This window comes from Nicotiana tabacum, chromosome 17 (assembly GCF_000715075.1).
Source record: "Nicotiana tabacum cultivar K326 chromosome 17, ASM71507v2, whole genome shotgun sequence".
Classification (NCBI taxonomy): Eukaryota; Viridiplantae; Streptophyta; class Magnoliopsida; order Solanales; family Solanaceae; genus Nicotiana; species Nicotiana tabacum.
Genome location: NC_134096.1, coordinates 108,352,027 through 108,366,054, shown reverse-complemented (window position 1 = coordinate 108,366,054; position 14,028 = coordinate 108,352,027). Strand labels below are relative to the sequence as shown.

At 38.5% G+C, this 14,028-nt stretch overlaps 2 protein-coding genes across 2 annotated transcripts; one reads left to right on the top strand and one right to left on the bottom strand.

Moving 5' to 3' along the window:
- Positions 1-2,571: 2,571 nt before the first annotated feature.
- LOC107774602 (uncharacterized) lies at positions 2,572-3,806 on the top strand. The gene is made up of 2 exons (XM_016594190.2): positions 2,572-3,060; positions 3,493-3,806. Exons 1-2 carry the CDS (start codon positions 2,625-2,627, stop codon positions 3,582-3,584), a joined length of 528 nt encoding a protein of 175 aa, XP_016449676.1. The 5' UTR covers positions 2,572-2,624; the 3' UTR covers positions 3,585-3,806.
- Positions 3,807-11,844: 8,038 nt separating this feature from the next.
- On the bottom strand, positions 11,845-13,622 carry LOC107774605 (transcription factor DYT1-like). The gene is made up of 4 exons (XM_075233791.1): positions 12,721-13,622; positions 12,438-12,614; positions 12,147-12,323; positions 11,845-11,978 (listed from the first exon to the last, which is right to left on the bottom strand). The coding sequence occupies exons 1-4, from the start codon at positions 12,940-12,942 to the stop codon at positions 11,907-11,909; spliced, it is 648 nt and encodes a 215-aa protein (XP_075089892.1). The 5' UTR covers positions 12,943-13,622; the 3' UTR covers positions 11,845-11,906.
- Positions 13,623-14,028: the final 406 nt, after the last annotated feature.

The following is a 14,028-nucleotide window of genomic DNA, read 5'->3' as shown; positions in this document are numbered from 1 at the left end:
GATTTGGGGAGGATATAGTGTAAACAGATTTTACCCGTACCTTGTAAAGCTAGAGAGGTTGTTTTGATAGACCCCAGAAAAAATGAAAAAGAAGCAAAAATAACAAATAGTAACAACAGTAAGATAAGTAGGTGATAAGGTGATACAGAGACAGAATAACCGAAGCAAACGAGCCAACATATAGTAAAAGAAATTTGCGGATAAGAAGATACAAACATACAAGACTAATACTAATGTAACCAGCATGAAAAGGAGACACTCACGCCTATATACTAACCTCCTATCTTAATCTCCATCTCCGCACCCTCCTATCAAAAGTCATGTCTTCGATAAGCTGAAATTTCGCCATATCATGCCTAATCATTCAAAGTTAGCATAGAAGAATTACTATTATTTATTGCCCTGCTACAGATTAAAAGAAAATCTAATCATGATTTGCCTGAAAATGCAATGATCAACCTTTCTCTTCTTTCAAACTCAAGAGCTGTTAAACTTTCTTTTTTATTTATTTTCTTTGACAAGCTATTGCATTTTCTTTGACATGTCCTCTTTGTCTTCCTTTGATAATAGCATGGTTTGCTGACTTGCTGATTATACTACCACTTAACGTTCTTAGGAAGAAGATTCTATGGGGAAATTTGATGGAATAACTAATTTTGTATTATGAAGCAATTGTTATTTCTGAAAAATATAAATGAACGATAATAATTTACCAAGATTTTTTTTCTTCACACATTCATTGATTTAATAGAAGTGGACATATTTTTCATGATTCAATATCCTTTGAACGTAAATTAAGCTCTTCAACAATCTTATTGGAGACGAAGAGACATATAAGGTTCTAAATAAAACCATAGTGAACATAAATATATTGTAACAAGTTTAGAGGTTTCGAAAAGTTAGAGCAATGTCACAAGGATGAAACATTAAGAATAGCTAATTATATTTTTTTATTAATAAAGGATGGAATGAGTGGAAAGCAAAGTCAGGTTTAAGACAAGCACAAGACATTCCAATCACTACATGCACGAAAAATAATTCGGCGAGGCATAAAAAGTCATAAAGAGAAAGAAAGTGGTTGCCTAGAATATCATTACGAATCATATCTTTTGTTAATTAAGATTACCAGCCCATTCAAAAAGCTATTTTTTATACCATGGCATTTCTTTTCTGTCCCATGCTTTGTCTTAATGCCCGCGATTTAGGGTACTTTGTGGCAAAAAAATTCACCCCCCCATTAACACCCCCACCCCCCCCCCCCCCCAAAAAAAAAGGGAGGGAGAGAAACGCATTCTTACGACCTTGACCGTCTATGAATATATCTTCTATTTATTTTTTTTTGTTATAAATAATTGCCAATAATAATTTGATAATTTACAAATTTGATGTCATTAAATATGCAAATCTATACAGACAATTTACTTAACTTTTATACAAACAACATGTAATTACTCATGTAAGGTTGATTCACCGTGAAATTTGAACATTTTTCGAGCGAATTAACTTCAATACGGATTTTGTTTTCTTATTCATTTTTAATACATCAAATATGAAATGAAACTTTAGAGAGAATAAATGAGGAGAAAGATTCAAAGTATGTGGAACCTCGTAGTTTCCGTCAAAAGAGATTTTGATGAAAATAACAGATAGCAGTTCTAAGTTCTAATTTGTGCAATTCTCTCTTGTGCCAGTGGCAGCTGCAACTGCTTTTTTCTGGCATGATTGGCTATCACACTATGCATTACTAACCTTTAACCCTAAGACAATTGTCTGGTGTCTCCTATACTTCTTACTGTATTTTAATATGTTACCTTTTCTGCCCTTTTCATGTCCCTACCCATATATACATTTCTCTTACTCTAATTATGCCCTCTTGTCTTTGGCCCTGGCCCCATCTCATTTTCATTTTCCCTTTTCACAAAATGGTTACTCCACTTGAGTTATTGACCAAAATGACCATGGCCGCCACCTCACAAGATTGTGAATTGTGATTTAGTACTTCATATACTTATATTCTTTTCCCTCGAATACATGACTGTTTTGAAAGCTGAAGAACATTAAAATGGTGGACAGAAAATTATCCCAAAATTGGTATGACACAATTGAGAGATTTATTGAACTTTTTTTTAGATAAAATGAGGTCCTATTATACTGGATCTTTAACTTTTTACTTGCTTAAACTGGTTGATGAAAAATTCCTTATTTTTGTATCAGATTATTGCGATACGTAGAAATAGTACTCAATTGTCTATTTATGAATGTATGCATTGTTACGATAACATTGATAATGAATCGCAGTTGTCTATTTATCAATGCATTAAAAAAAATGTATAGACAGAGCACCTTGAAGTTCAATTTATCCTACTAGTAAGTATATGTTGCTAACAAATGCCCAAAGCATAGTGACCAACAAGGTACTTTGGGAAATGATTGAATTTAAATTCTTTTATAAAATAAAACACCACATTTGTAGGGACAAAATCTTGAATCATTAAAAAGGGCAATATGGGAAATTAGTCACACATAATTGAAGATATGGCCCACCTTCTCACACCATAAACCTTGTTAAAATCGACCCTTTTTTCTTCCTCCCTTTGAACCATTTTTACACCACTACCTAATCCATGGCCAACCTTCACAGCCTCCTCAAGATATATACACTTTTTCTATCCATCTTTCTCTTCTCTTTCACCATTTCCTCAGCTTCAATCCATGACCTTCTCAGAAGCAGGGGCCTCCCAGCTGGGCTATTCCCAAAGAATGCTGTAAAATCATATGATCTTGATCAACATGGTCATCTCCAAGTCTACTTGGACAGTCCTTGTGTTGCAAAATTTGAGACAAGGGTGTTCTTTGACAGTGTTGTGAGAGCTAACCTTAGCTATGGTGGATTAATTGGAGTGGAGGGCCTTTCTCAAGAAGAGCTGTTCCTTTGGTTGCCAGTGAAAGACATCATAGTTTATGATCCTTCTTCTGGTTTGATCTTGTTTGACATTGGTTTGGCTCATAAACAGATGTCTCTTTCTCTCTTTGAAGAGCCTCCTATTTGTAGTCCTCAAGGTATCCTCTTTAATTTCTTTCATTCTTTATATAACGTTGTTAAAAATTCATTCTTGATTAGTTTGTCATCTCTCCTTTTATCACAATTACTAATCTTTGTTTTTCAAGAACTTGTTTTTACCTTCTATTATGTTTGGCTATAGAAGTGGTCGGAGCATCCAGAATTTAAATTTGACAGAGTTTAATATTATGTTTTCACCACTGAACTCACTGCATTTATATAAATGTTCTGTGGAAAAAAAAATACTGAGTTCAGTTGAATTCCCTGGAACTACACAGCATTCGCCTCCGGAAGTGGCGCGTGTATAATTGGATTGGATATTGGTGCATCTTTTTGTTATTAGATCTGAAATTTGTTTGTTCTGAACCTAATGGAAGATGCAAAATATGAATTTGATGTGTTCTAACATTTAAGCTTAAATTTCATTGCAGGAAATGGAGGTGTGTTGATGAAGAAGGAAGGAAGGAAAGAGACTGGATTTCAGATTGAAAGATATAAAGATCTTGCAGTCAGTGGAATCTGATATATTTCCAATTTTGGTGCTGTGTTCTTTCATTTTGGCTTTGGCTTTGTCTCAATTTGAGGATGATTGAAGACTTGAAGTTTGATAAAGAAAAAGTGCATTGAGGTTCTCATTTAGGTGCTTGTAGGGTTGTATAAAGTGGAAACTAACAGTATAAAGTTTTGGAAAGAAACTGAGAAAATTTTGAAATCTTTTAAATAATACTTGCCTGTTATATTGATATATCATGAGTCATGAAATACCCAAAGCAGAAATATATCGTGTGAGCATATATGCTATACTTTTGTTTTTTCTTCTGTCCTAAAATATTCACTTAATATTCAAATCATTGCCTGTGTTGGCTGCTACAACCATTAATCCGGGACTATTCTGACCATCAAGGTGACAAATATAACAGGAATAATCAAAGTAATGACATTCATGCCATTTAATTTCGCGAATGACCAGACTTCAAATAAATTTGGTCATAGTCAAATGGAGTAGTATAAAATAACACATGTGACGGGGGCGGATATAGCTTTCGGCGGCCGGAGAGGGTACGTCAGCCAATTGCATTATACTCGAAACTGTATGCATATATGGTTGAAAATCCGAAAAGAATACATTTGTATTAAATTCGCACTAACCCAAAGAGTACCGGGTGTAGTATTTTGGAATTCTGAATCCTAAACATACGTTGGTTTAGAATTCTGAATCATGTCAAAGGTGTTCTTCTACCTGTCCAGTGTTTATGACAACAGTTCTGTTAAACAACTTAATTTTATGTGTCTATATACGGGTGAAACCGGCTTACGGGACGTCCCAGTTTTTGATAAGGTAAATCAAGCAAGAGGCGTGATGATAAGGAGTCGGAATCGAGGCAAGGCTCTTATCGCGACAGGGTCCAAGGGCACGACGCCCGCCTTCGGGAATATCGGGGCCATGACCCTGGGATCAGTCCAAATCCCAAAGGACTTCAAAGAAAATTATCGGGCAACCGAACACGATTAACAGAGGGCCGTAATATTTGTGACTAACCGAGTATCACGGCGTAGATCTCGGCACGTACTGACGAAAATCTGGTGATTATTTAAACGGAAGATTTTTTACCTTTTATGGAATTGTAACTAGAGTAGAATCCCCTACTATATAAAAAGGGTCTCATTGTTTATTGAATAAATTGTAACACGCATACCAAGGCAATAAACTACAGTATTATTTTTTTGTTATTCAAAGTTCATACACTTGTTGATCAGTGTTCCATTACTATAAGTCTGGGGATCGTGGATGGATATCTCATTGAGGCGGCCGCCGAGTCCAGAATCATCCCTTTACCCTTGTTTTCGAGTGGTTTGGTAATTTATTACATCTTTTATCTGTTCAATCTAGAAATATTTATCGTTTGTATTGAATTAATCCACGTATCCTTAAAACCACTAACAAATTTAATTGTTATCCGTTTTTTAGGGTAAACAGTTTGGCGCCCACCGTAGAGCTAAGGACAATAGCGGCAATTTGATACAAATCTCCTTAACACACCCTATTTTACACTTGTTATTTAAGTGTTTTTAATTTCAGGTCAAAGTTTAAAATGTCTAACTCCCAATCTGCTCCTCTGAACGTGGATGCTGAGTCTGGCCACCATGGCGAGAACAACAATATGGCACTCAGTAACAAGGTGTCCCATGTCGACCCCAACAGAGTTCCAGCCGCGAACCCGATCGACGATAACTCACATGTGGCCATCAATGCGAATTTGCCTACCGATCCTGAGAACAGCATCCGCGGGGGAGTCCGTTCAGTAGCCAAAGTACACACGACGGTGAAGGCGATGGAATCAACTTGTGAGTAATCTTCGAAATATTGCAGGCTCAACAAGCAGCGATAGCCTAGTCCAGGGTTGACCAAATCCTAGGAGCACCACCGATACTGAAGGGCCTGAATTCCAAGAAGTCTGTTCAAAAAAAATTTCCTACGAGAGCAGCTCCGAAGCCAATCCCAAAGAAGTTCCGCATGCCTGAGATTCTTAAGTACAACAGAACAACTGACCCCAATAAGCATGTGACCTCCTACACGTGCGCCATCAAATGGAATGACTTGGAGGATGATGAGATCGAGTATGTCCTGCTGAAAAAGTTCGGGGAAACTTTGTCAAAGGGAGCTATGATATGGTATCACAACTTACCCCCTAATTCTATTGACTCGTTTGCTATGCTTGCAGACTCTTTCATGAGCACACGTCAGGGCCATCAAGGTCGAGGCCAGGAAGTCAGACCTTTTCAAAGTGAAACATAGAGATAATGAGATGCTCAAGGAGTTCGTGTCCCGGTTTCAAATGGAACGAATGGACTTGCCTCCGGTCGCGGACGATTAGGCCGTTCAGGCCTTCATCCAAGGACTCAGTACTCGAAGCTCATTGGCTTCATAGCAGTTGAAGCAAAATCTGATAGAATATCTGGCGGTAACTTTGGCCGACGTCCACAATCGGTACCAATCAAAAATCAGGGTCGAAGATGACCAGCTTGGGGCCCCTTTTGGGTTCGTTTACCCAGTCAGAGCTGATAACAGATCCAAAAGAGACATTGATCGTGAACCAAGATCGAATAGGGACCGGTATCAACCATACAATGGAGACCGAAGAGGTAATAGGTCTAGACGAAACCCTGTGAGAAGAGAAAGGAGAAGCGACCGAAGTTAAAATAGCCTGGGTCTCATGAGCAAATGCGGTTTTGACAGATCTGTCGGGCTTAAGGAAGCGCCAAGGCTATCAGAGTACAACTTCAACATCGATGCTGCTGTCATCGTATCTGCCATCGAACGCATCAAAGACACGACATGGCCTCAACCTCTACAGTGTGACCCTACTTAAAGGGACCCCGACCAGGCAATGGTGGTAGCTAGCTACCCCGACAGGGGCAGAAAGGACCCGGGCAACCTCCGGGATGGTGATAATAACTGACCGCTTCCGGCCAGGATCCATGCTCGGAGCGGGGAACCGGTTGATCAACCTTGGGCTTGAGTTCGGCCCACCAACCTTCGAGGATGGACTTTTCCTCGGCACATCTAAGTCGCCTAACCCGGAGAAGTCTTCCAGGGCGGTTGAGTCCACACCATCAAAGAAGCAGCGAAGGGGATCATCCACTCCATGAATCCCTTCGGTTGATCAATCATTCATCGCTCGGGATTCATCGAACATAGACTCTGTAAACGAGGGCGATCCCAAAATTTCTATAATACCGGGTGGGGTGGAGCCGATATCTCGAAGGGTCTCGGCCCTCACCTCTGCACCAACCTCATGAACTTGACGGGGATTAGCCTCAGTTGTTTCCCCACTGGTTGTCATCTGTTCCTCGGGGAAAGACGGCTCACAGGCCAGAAAAAGTTCATCCTCCTCGGGCTCGTCCCTGAGCCGATAGAGTAAATCCGAGTCAAGCACTCAGGAACTGGAGCTTTCCTTTGGATTATGAGCCAACCTTCTCCTCAGTTTCTTTTTCTCCGAGCTCGGGGAACTCGGAGCCCTCCTCCTTTTTTCCTCTCCTGCTGCGGCTCCGGCTGCCCCGAAGAAGAAGGACCAGCAGATAGATCTTCGCCCCCTACCAAGGGCCTAAGCTTGATGGTCTTAGGCAAGCTTGCAAAAAAGAGAAGAGAAGCAATGAAGACGTAGTATTGAAAAAGAAAGTCTAGTGCTACTTATTTAGGAAAAAGAATCTTACCGTGGGAATGGGCCTCCCAGCGGCCCTTTGAGAGCTCGCGCCACGGACAAAGCGTCCCTGCCAGCCTCAATCCTTGTCCTCGTCGATACTTGAAAATAGGGCTTTGCTGGCCCAACGTACAAGCTTTTTCAGTCCCCCCCGGAAGATTCGAGGACTATACAAGCGGAGTAGATGATCGATGGTGAACGTGTAAGAGTCAATTTGGTTCACAAAGAATCAGAGGAGAATCATAATCCTTTACAGCGATGGGTGGATCTGGCCGAAGCATACTTCATACCTCCTACAGAAGTCCAAGGTGACCGGGTCCACCGGTCCCAATATAAAGGGATAAGTGTAAACATTCAGATATCTCTCAACATGGGTAGTAATGTCGTCGTCAGGCCTGGGAATCACTATGTCCTTATTCGTCCAAATGTAGTCCTTTCGAACCACAGGAAGAATGGCCTGAGTAATGGAGTAGATGTACCGTGACACCGCCTTGTAACGACCTTGAACTGAAGAGGGATTTTCGACCTTGAAGTCGTCATTAACCGGAAACCCCCGGGGACGAATATTTTCAAGGGGGTTTGACCGCCGGTTCATCAGTGGCTACGCCCGGAGCAGACCTCTCGAGGACAACCACATCAGGGGCAGTCTCCTCGACCTTAGTGGTCGGCTGTGAGGCGGAAGAAGCACCTTTTCGGGGAATAATTTTAGAAGTCTTCGCCATTTTTATCTTGGTAAAAGGTTTGAAAGTGTGAAGGAAGATGAGGAGATAAAGAGTAAAACTTGCTGAGAAAATCAAGCACGCTGGCTTAAGTGAAGGGTAAAAGAAAGATTGCAATTTGAAAAACGAAGGTAAGAATGTTGAAAAATGAAGGAAGACAGTAATATCTTGAAGGATCGAAGGTAGAAGCTTGGTCAAAAGTAAAAAATGAACGAAGGAAGGAGTATTTATAGTGTCTTTGAGCCGTTTCGCATCCAAGAGCGACCTGCGATGGCTGATACACGTTTGGGGTTATTATGACGCGACTGACAGTACGTTTGGGTTTCTTTGTCATTTTGTGTCACGACGTGTTCAAGAAGGGATCTAAGAACTCATGTCATTCCTCGTCGTTTCCATAAAACTTACTCTCCGAGAAATGAGGGGACTATCTGTATACAGATGAAATCGGGCATGCGGGACGCCCCGGTTTCCGATAAGGTAAATCAAGCAAGAGGCGTGATGATAAGGAGCCGAAATCGAGGCAAGGGTCTCATCGAGACAGGGTGCGGGGGCACGACGCCCGCCTTTGGGAATATCGGGGCCAAGACCCTGGGGTCGGTCCAAATCCCAAAAGATTTCAGAGAACATTATCGGGCAACCGAACACGATTAACAGAGGGTCGTGATATCCATGACAGGCCAGGTATCACGGCGTAGATCTCGACACGTACCGGCGAAAATCCGGTGATTAGTTAAACAGAAAGTTTTTTTACCTTTTGTGGAATTGTACCTAGAGTAGGACTCCCATACTATATAAAGGGGGTCTGATTGTTCATTGAACAGATTATAACACACATACCAAGGCAATATACCATTATTTTTTTGTTATTCAAAGTTCTTACACTTGTTGATCAGTGTTCCATTACTATAAGTCTGGGGATCGAGGACGGATATCGCATTGAGGCTGCCGTCGAGTCCAGAATCATCCTCTTCCCCTTGTTTTCGAGTGGTTTGGCAATTTATTACATCTTTTATTTGTTCAATCTAGCAATATTTACCGTATTGAATTAATCCACGTATCCTTTAAACCACTAACAAATTTAATTGTTATCCGTTTTTAGGGTAAGCAGTGTCAATTCCGATTCTTTTTAAAATAAAATTTACATAATTCAAAAATTATACATAATACTACTATAAATCACAGTAATTAATTAATTCAAAATATTTTAAATTTTTTTTAAAAAAAATCGTGATCAACGAAACCCTTCTTTGACTCTCCAATAATAATACTGTCACAGTAAACAGAGGAAGTGACTAAATTGATGCATGGTCCAAGCCATGGTCAAAGGTAGAATTACATGTTAATTATGTGGTAATTCATGGTTATTGTGCATATATAGCTAGAGTTTTACAGGTCGAATTCTCCATGAGTTAGACATTATATAACTTGTAGCTAGGTAGAGTCACACTAATGTTTTGGACACAGGAAAAAGAAAAGAAAAATGAATCTGTACCCCCATTTTAATTTGTATCCATTTCTGCAGCAATATGCATGATGAGGTTTATTTGCATTGCTGTAATTGCATGACCTATTATATCAATTATGAGGGGCAATGTGGGCCACAGAAATAATTTGTAATCTTTAAGCTTGAAAAGACCAGGGTGGCCTGTAGATCCATGTGTTAATAGTATCAATTTTAGACTTTATACTAAACTTTTTCTGACCAGCTACTAGCCTTGGGTCCACAGGTTTGGTCAGATTGTTAATTTTGATTGAACAAGAAAAATTGTTTAAGGAAGATTGTAATTATCATAATGGATTTCAAGTTGATTATTAAGCTTCTTGAAGAAAAAAGAGAAAGATCCTCCTAAATCAGGTTTATGCTATTGATTTATGAAAGGAGACAATGAAAATGATATAGGTGGTTAGAATGGCGTCAAGTTTGTTGTGCAATCTTTTTTCAACTTCCTATCTTTGTCCTCTATATCTACAAATATACAATTTCCATTATTGTAGTTTTGGATCTTGCGTAAAATGGCTTTGTCTAGAGCTGAAGCTTTGCTGGTTAAGACTATCTTTTGTTTTGTTTATTTGCATTATTGAACTTTAATTTGGATCTTATGTATCTACAATTTCCAATATTGAAGTTTTGGATCTTATCTAAAATGTCTTTAGAGATGAATCCTTCGCGGATCAAAGGCTCTTTTGTTTTGTTATTTTTTTCATTCCTCAAAATGAAAAATTCCGGTTAAATTTCACATATAGGCATGTGGCCTGATGCAACAAATAGGGTAGAGAGGCCTGATGCAACAACAACAACAACAATTCAGTATAATTCCATTAGTGGGGTCTGGGGAGAATAATTTGTACGCAGACCTTACCCCTATCCTAGGGTAGAGAGGCTGTTTACGATAGACCCTCGGCTCCCTCCCTCCAAGAACTCCCCACCTTGCTCTTGGGGTGACTCGAACTCACAACCTCTTGGTTGAAAGTGAAGGGTGCTCACCACTAGAGCAATCCACTCTTGTTCACGTGGCCCGATGGAAAAATGAAAATATTTGGTCATAGACAAATATAACCTTTTTTAGAATATCTTCAACAGTTTTACCAAACTTAAATACTATTAGCTAGATATATGTAATTAGATTACCTAGGCATCTAAAATGAGCAAAAGCTTATCATATATGTGAGTAACTTAACATTGAATATCTGAATTGGAAAGCAAAAGGAGTAACAAAATCAGAAATGGTGTGTCTCAGTCTCAGCCCTGACTATGTTCGGTTCTTCTTCGTGTGACTCGAATGTAACAAAAAATGGAAGCAACAAGGGCAATGGCAAAGCCTCCAAGGATCAAGTCTCCACCAGCCATGGACTTGTCAAAAGAGTGATGAGTCCTTATATGTGTAATTGCCGGAGCCTCATCACCTTTTCCTCTGCCCGTTCCTCCTTCAAACGGTGCAGGAGTTGGGACTAATGTCAAGGTGTCTAATCTTCTAAGCGCGTAAGCATTTTGTATAAGCAAGACTAACTGAGCTAAAACTAGGCAAATGTGGAGAAACCTGAGACTAGCCATAGGAAATATGAAGCTTGGACGTAGGAGATTTTGCTAAGTCCTAGTTGTGCAAGCCCTGGATCCTATTAATATAGAGGAAGACAGACTTGATAAAGTCTTTTTCGTGTTAATATTATAACAAGGGTTGGTACACTTTCCATGGTCTTAAATTTTGAAGATTTGACGTCCATTTTGGTTTTCCAAGTGGTCTTTGTTGGATTCTTGACCTGTTTGGAGATAGTTTTAACAAGGGCAGGTGATGTTTGAGGCAGGTTTATTTTTGACAGTTTTTTTAGGACGGTAATGGTTAGAGAACAGACAAGAAAATAAGACAGACAGTGAAACAACAGTCTTCTGTACTCTTCACACGTCTAATATTGGTGTTTGTTCAATCTTTTATTCCAACCCAGAGCACACTTCACTGGTATTATTTTACTGTTTCTTAAGCTGGAAGTGACCGAAATTACTAAACATATTTTCATATCTAGAAGCCAAAAAGTGTGAAGTCTGGATCCCACCATTGAAGATTCAAGTCAAAAGCATATTACATTCAAAGTTGAATTAAGTCAAACTTGACTGCACGAAAAGCTATAGACTTTAGATATATAGGAGAAAGTGATTAGAAATATATGATACGTTGCTTCAGCAATGTTTGGAAGAAGGAAAAAAAAGAGTTCACACAAGCTGTTTTCAGACAATTTGGATCCAAAGGATTTTCATCTTTTAATGATGGAAAACATGATTTAATCCTTTTGACATCCATAACTAAAAGTTAAAGGTACTCTGGCATTTCTCTAAAAAATCTGATTCCTGTTAGAATATATGGTAAAAGAGCACTAAAATGAGACTAATATTACTAGAATAATTAGGGACTTATGCTGCTGCTAGTTTCTCTATATGCCGCGGATGATCTCCAGCAAGATCTCTCTGATTTGATGAGCATCAATTTGTCCTCCGCGAACCACCTGAAATACATAGAAAGAAAAACAAATTGTTCATGTTCTTATATTGCAGGACACAGAGTAAGCAAGATATCTTATCTGTGCTATTACAAAATCTTGATATCCTCATGTAATGGTTGGAAATTGCTACTAAAAATCTTACTTTTTAAACAATATAATATGTTTGCCTACCTCCACAGATGAAGTAACAAGAAGAGCTCCTTTGGAGGCAGTGACACTGGTGTCATTGAGATCAAATCCAAGAACATTCATTGCCTCCATCAGTTTAGTAAATCCACCTCTTTTCTTCTGGCAGACTATCTTTATCCAAAGCTTACTTGTACCAATGTGAGCCACTTGAACTTCAGGCTATTTTATGAAAAAAATAATTTGTTTAAATGTTTGGTACTAGTAGATTAGGAAATTATAGTTTAACTGAAGAATTAAAGATTGTAACTTTGGTTTATACATAAAGTTACCTACCTCTATGCCCCAGTTAGCCATCTCCTCGGCAGTATCAATATTCTCTTCACTTTTTGTCTCCAATTCCTCTCCATGAGTTGCCTCCATTTCTAGAAGCTGCTCACTTAGGTTGTTCACATTTGTCTGTAGTTCTCTAATGTAAGTGATGGCATCAGTAATTATGGTTTCTTTTGTCATCTGAAATCAAAAAAGAATTTAAGATTTTAGAAAATGGTTTAGATACATTCTTTAGAAAAATGTCACTGGGATTTATCTATTAGAATGAAGGGTTTTGATTCATTGCATTTGTAATGTTGGGGACCAAAGACCGCAATTCAAGAAGCCGTTCACTAAGTTTTTGACGTCTCCTTCTCTCAGCATCAAGGTTCTTGGATTTGTATTCTCTAACTTCTCCCTCAATTTGCTTCCTTTTATCCATTTTCCTTCCTATTTTACTTCCTTCAGATATATTTGAATCATCAAATGGAGTGTTGGGAAATTCCATTTTATCACACTTAATTATCATTTAATGCAAGTTAAAAAGAGAATTGATACATTGTGTTAAAATGGATTCCTAAAATTAGAAAGGAAATCTAAAGAGGGAGAGCAGGTGCTAATGATTAATGTTTGAGTGCAGCACAAAGAAGAGGCACTGCACTGGTTTTTGTTGTATGCAGGCAATAGGTTTATATATGTGCTCCTCACAACAGAAACATTTCTTGGTGGTGGGAATCTTCTTGTTGCAGTTTGTTGGGCATTTCCTAATTGATCATAATGTACTTGGGGTGTTTTGAAAGGACTCATTTTTGGCATGAGAAAGAGAGTGTGTGAATAGAGGTTCAGGCACTACAATATTGCTTTTTTGGCCTTAAACTTTTCAATATTGATGAACTAATGGAGATAACTCATATACTACTTCATAATTAACTAGTGAGGATATAACAATGACTGAATGGAAAGGCCGACATACTGCCAAACAACTATGCCTCAATGTCAAATAGTTGGGGTTGGCTATCCTTATTAGTCACTATTTACGAGCTAATTGTCAACTTATCACAATCTTTTTCCTTTATAAGGACTTATATAATTAGCTACTACTCCCCCCATTTCAATTTATGTGATAATATTTTTGTTTTAGTCCGTGTCAAAAAAGAATGACCGCTTTTTTTATTTGAAAAATTTTTACCTTTATGCAATGATTTATAACCACACAAAATATATATGCCATATTTTACACCACAAGTTTAAAAATCTTTTTTTTTCTTAAACTATGTGCCAAGTCAAATAGATTTACATAAATTGAGGCGGATGCTGTATAATTGTTTAGATCCTTACATAAAGGGGTTAAAGGGTGGCAACTAAAAAAGAAAGAAGAATGGAAGGATGGGAATGTTGTTAGTTATGTTTGTGACTATTTTGTGGTTGTTACTAGTATTACTGGCACTAGAAAGTACAAATGAGTGACCAGAGCTGCTTTAAGTAGGAATTTTTATTCTCTTTTCACTTTTTCACTACTGACAAGCATAATATCTTAAGTACAACCTGATTTTGTATTAGAAAGAGTTTATGTTATTCCAAGCATGTATTCTGTACTTTAACCGGTATATCTTTG

What these genes read in the sequence shown, in the direction of transcription:
- LOC107774605 (XM_075233791.1), bottom strand. Translation starts at nt 12,942, where the DNA reads ATGATAATTAAGTGTGATAAAATGGAATTTCCCAACACTCCATTTGAT. An exon ending in TGGCTAACTGGGGCATAGAG is followed by an intron (nt 12,324 to 12,437) that starts GTAGGTAACTTT and finishes TTCATAAAATAG; the next exon opens with CCTGAAGTTCAAGTGGCTCA. An exon ending in TTGTTACTTCATCTGTGGAG is followed by an intron (nt 11,979 to 12,146) that starts GTAGGCAAACAT and finishes TATGTATTTCAG; the next exon opens with GTGGTTCGCGGAGGACAAAT.
- LOC107774602 (XM_016594190.2), top strand. Translation starts at nt 2,625, where the DNA reads ATGGCCAACCTTCACAGCCTCCTCAAGATATATACACTTTTTCTATCC. An exon ending in TCCTATTTGTAGTCCTCAAG is followed by an intron (nt 3,061 to 3,492) that starts GTATCCTCTTTA and finishes ATTTCATTGCAG; the next exon opens with GAAATGGAGGTGTGTTGATG.